The sequence below is a fragment of the Sinocyclocheilus grahami genome, unplaced genomic scaffold, assembly GCF_001515645.1.
Source record: "Sinocyclocheilus grahami isolate Dianchi unplaced genomic scaffold, SAMN03320097.WGS_v1.1 scaffold196.1, whole genome shotgun sequence".
Taxonomy (NCBI): domain Eukaryota; kingdom Metazoa; phylum Chordata; class Actinopteri; order Cypriniformes; family Cyprinidae; genus Sinocyclocheilus; species Sinocyclocheilus grahami.
Window position 1 is genome coordinate 2,188,691 of NW_015505375.1, and position 3,796 is coordinate 2,192,486.

At 35.2% G+C, this 3,796-nt stretch overlaps 1 protein-coding gene across 1 annotated transcript in view; it reads left to right on the forward strand.

Moving 5' to 3' along the window:
- LOC107595097 (disintegrin and metalloproteinase domain-containing protein 10-like) overlaps nucleotides 1–3,796 on the forward strand; it is a 74,345-nt gene that overhangs the window by 46,990 nt on the left and 23,559 nt on the right. The window contains exon 3 of the mRNA XM_016285409.1: nucleotides 1,351–1,469. Within this exon, the coding sequence (XP_016140895.1) occupies nucleotides 1,351–1,469 (119 nt within the window). The remainder of the gene's footprint in view (nucleotides 1–1,350; nucleotides 1,470–3,796) is intronic.

Here is a 3,796-nt window from a genome sequence, read left to right on the forward strand (position 1 = left end):
CTCTCTCTCTCTCTTCTGTGGGTATTAATTGACTTGTAATGCCATATACATTCCCCACCCCTTGTATGTTTGTTTATTAAAACATATTGGGCAATTGATGTATCGCCATGGTTGATATGTTGTTTTTTTTGTTTTTTTTATTATTGCCGTCAGCCGATATGTTTTTTTTAATAAGTGTCAAAAGCAGAAACAGCAAAAGAAATGCCAGCGCCTGAGAGAAAGCAGACTCCATCTTCATAATTTACTGTCATTGTATAACAGTTCTGTCTAATAAAAAATTAGACAGAACTTTTAAACAAAGAAAGTGAAAGGTATATGAAAAGAGCATTATAGCATTTGCCTTTCTATTAAAAATATTACAGATTCGATGGTTATTTTGGCTTTTATGAAGAGTGAAGTACTTTAAACCCATTCTACAGATCCTAAGATTTCGAGCATGTAAATTTGTATCAGAGAGATTGATTCTGGGCCTGATGGTGGAGTCTTAAGGCACATTCACACCAATGATGATAACTGTAAAGATAACTATAAAGCTATAATAATCGTTAATTCTTTGAAAATAGGGAAGTCCACACCATAACTATAACGATAAAGACACAGGGGAATGATAATGTTGAGACCACTTTCAGAATGACTTTTTTCCCAGCTAATGAACAATAAAAACATTGAATTCTTCCTGTTTTAAAGAGCTTGAGCATTTAAAGTGGCAGACGACAAAACTGCAGTGCATGCTTAAATAAAACTTTTTTATGCTCTGGTGTGGATACTAATATAGTTATCATAATTTCTTTATTTTTGTGTTTATCATTCTTGTAACATTCTTTTACTCAGTGAAATTTTTTTCTCTCATTAATCCGCCATGTCTTCAACTAGACATCCAGCACACGCTCAATTATAAATTTCGACACGTCAGAGCATCACCGTGTAGAAGTGTGTCAAGTTAATAACCCAGATGAATCATTTTGAATCGCTGTGAGTCACTCACCAGCACCTAGTGTTTCTAGAAAATCCTAATGACATAATGTGCCAATTGGAAATTGATTAATCGGAAGGGAAGATATGTTTTTGATTATAAAGGAGAAAAATAAATGAGAAAAAACTTTTTGGCAGTGAGAAATGCTGTTTGGCAGATTTCCCTTGTTCCTCCTTTATCTCATAGTTTCAGTAATGCTCTGCATCATGACTCTTATTCTGACTTGGCTCAGACTGTTAGTATTTCGGTGTGTGTTGCACAGCATCTCAAATATTGTGTGTCTTGTATCCACCTCTGTTGGGACACATTTTGTACACTCACGGGCAATTTCACAGTCCATTAATCTTGTTCTCTTTCTCTCTCTCTCCTTCCATCAGGCATTTTAACCTTCGAATGAAGAGGGACACCTCTCTCTTCGCTCCCGATCTGAAGGTGGAAGTTTCTGGAGAAGAGATTCCCTATGACACCTCTCACATTTACACTGGAGAAATTTACGGTGAGCATGGCACCTTTCCACCTTTCCATCTAAAGTTGTGAATTTCTCTTATGTGCAAAATTTGAATATTTCATAAAACATTTGCGGATAAGCACCGTTTCCATCCAACGAGTCAAAGAGAACGATATCGTCAATTCCTGATAAACTGGCACTAAATATCACAAAAAAATGTAGGAGAAGCCACTGAATATAATAATTTTCATATATATTAAATTACTTGGAGCGAGTTGACGAAACACAATAAATGTGGTCATTGCTTTCGGGGGTGGATGCTACTGTTTGGGAATGCAGTCATGTAAGATTATAATTATACAGAAATACTTTGACGACAGACTTTGAAGTCTTATTTAAGAATGACCATAACATTTCAGATGCTGTGCAACAAGATCGGTCTGCTGGTTACTCAGGTTATGCCGTCCAATAGTGCAAATTCACATGACTTTTTTTTAATGCACATGGAGGAATTTATTCGGCAAATGTTTTGTGCTTTTTTCGCTTTTTTTCTTTGTTTTCCCTTTTTCGCCAAAAGTCAAAATTCACCTCAGGTTTATTTCTCACATAACCCGCTGACCAAATGTAAACTTAAATCCTCACACAATGCTGAACATATAGAATTTTGTCAAAAAAAGACACCGCATGAAATCATTTTATGTAAAACACTTCAGTCTTAAATAACACACAAATTCTGCTAGGGCACATTTTAAATAATTGCCTGGTTCTAATGTTAGATTGTATAGCTTTCTACGGTCTCTTGTCACTGATCAATTTTAATAAAACTTTTTAAACCAGTCACTCTTTAAGTTTTGAGCATTTTCTTTGCAGTCAGTGTTTTCAGATCTCATCTTCTGCATAAGTGAATGAAATGTCTTGTTCAGTTACTCTTCATTTTCGCTTGATCATTTCTGAAGTTTCTGAGCTGACATCATGACAACTGTATCATCACCTTATTCTCATTATGTTCCTTGTTGTGCGATGAGGCACTGAACCTGATTGATGATGGATACAGCTTACGATAAGCACACATTAGTGAGATTTGAGCAATTACCTATGTACTTCAAATGATGGACAGACTGCCTACTGGTGGATGAAAACTACTTTCCCTTTTCTCTTCATCTGATGATCAGGCATCCTTATTGACTCTGAGCATCTCTCCTGACTCTATTACTAATACTGACACATCCTTTCAGTCTCTGAATTGCTCTGAATGGATTCATATAATTTCCTGCTCACCACAGGATGTTTCATAATAACTGGTATTGTCAGGAGATGACGTTCATGTGATCTGTTGATATGGGTGAAGGACTTTAGGCCTGAGGAAGTGAACGTGGTTGAGAGTTGTTCTGAACCATTTCTTTATTGGAAGTGATGAATTAACACTAATAAGCAATGCTATCGCTCACCTTTAAAACACAGTAGATTTTTTAACACCACAGATCAAGAACTGCATTTCACAAGTTATCGGATCAACTTTTTATTGGCATTTTGTTTCTAGATGATGTTTTTTTTATTACAGCATTGAAGATGAGATGCCTCTGCACTGTGAATATAATGAAACTGTTTATAATGGAAAAATATACTGTTGATGAAAACTAAAAGATATAAACAGCAATGCACTAGAAGTTGTTTAAGAAGATAAATGTTGAAAGAATTGATTCTTATAATTCAGTCATATATGGTGGAGATTTTTTATACATTTCAAAATGTTTGCAAATGTGATTAAAGTTTAATCTGTTACAGTTTGACACATTTTCTTTGTTTTGTACATATCCTGCTGTTCAAACGTTTTGATAGAAAGTAATACCTTTATTCAGCAAGGGCATACAATTTAAGGTTATTATTATTATTAAAATGTGACATATGACGTGATGAAATATTGACTACATTTAACTACATTTTTGTCAGAAGACACAAACTATGACTAAAACACTATCCGTATTGCTAATTTCTGTCTCTTCTAAATTTGGACACTCTTTCTCAAAAATGTTTGAAATTAAAAAGCCCTTAAGCGCCTAAATGTTCATATTTTACAATTTCACTTTTTCTCAGCCTTCCTCTAACCTTCTCGCTCCCGCTCTCTCCCTTTGTTATCCATTAGCACTCTTTGTACTCTCTAAAGGATAAACATCGCTCAGTGCTTAATCTTGTAACCTCTAATATTCACAGAAGAGTTTGAAGCAGGCCGGGATGGCCTTTTCTCTGTGGAAAGGCAATGACATTAACAGCTGTTCTTTCAATAGCATTTCTCTTTTCTGCTCTTTTTTTTTTTTTTTTTTTTGGTTTGGGGGGCTTATGGGGGGGGTTTGTTTGAGGGTGAAATCCCCTTCAAA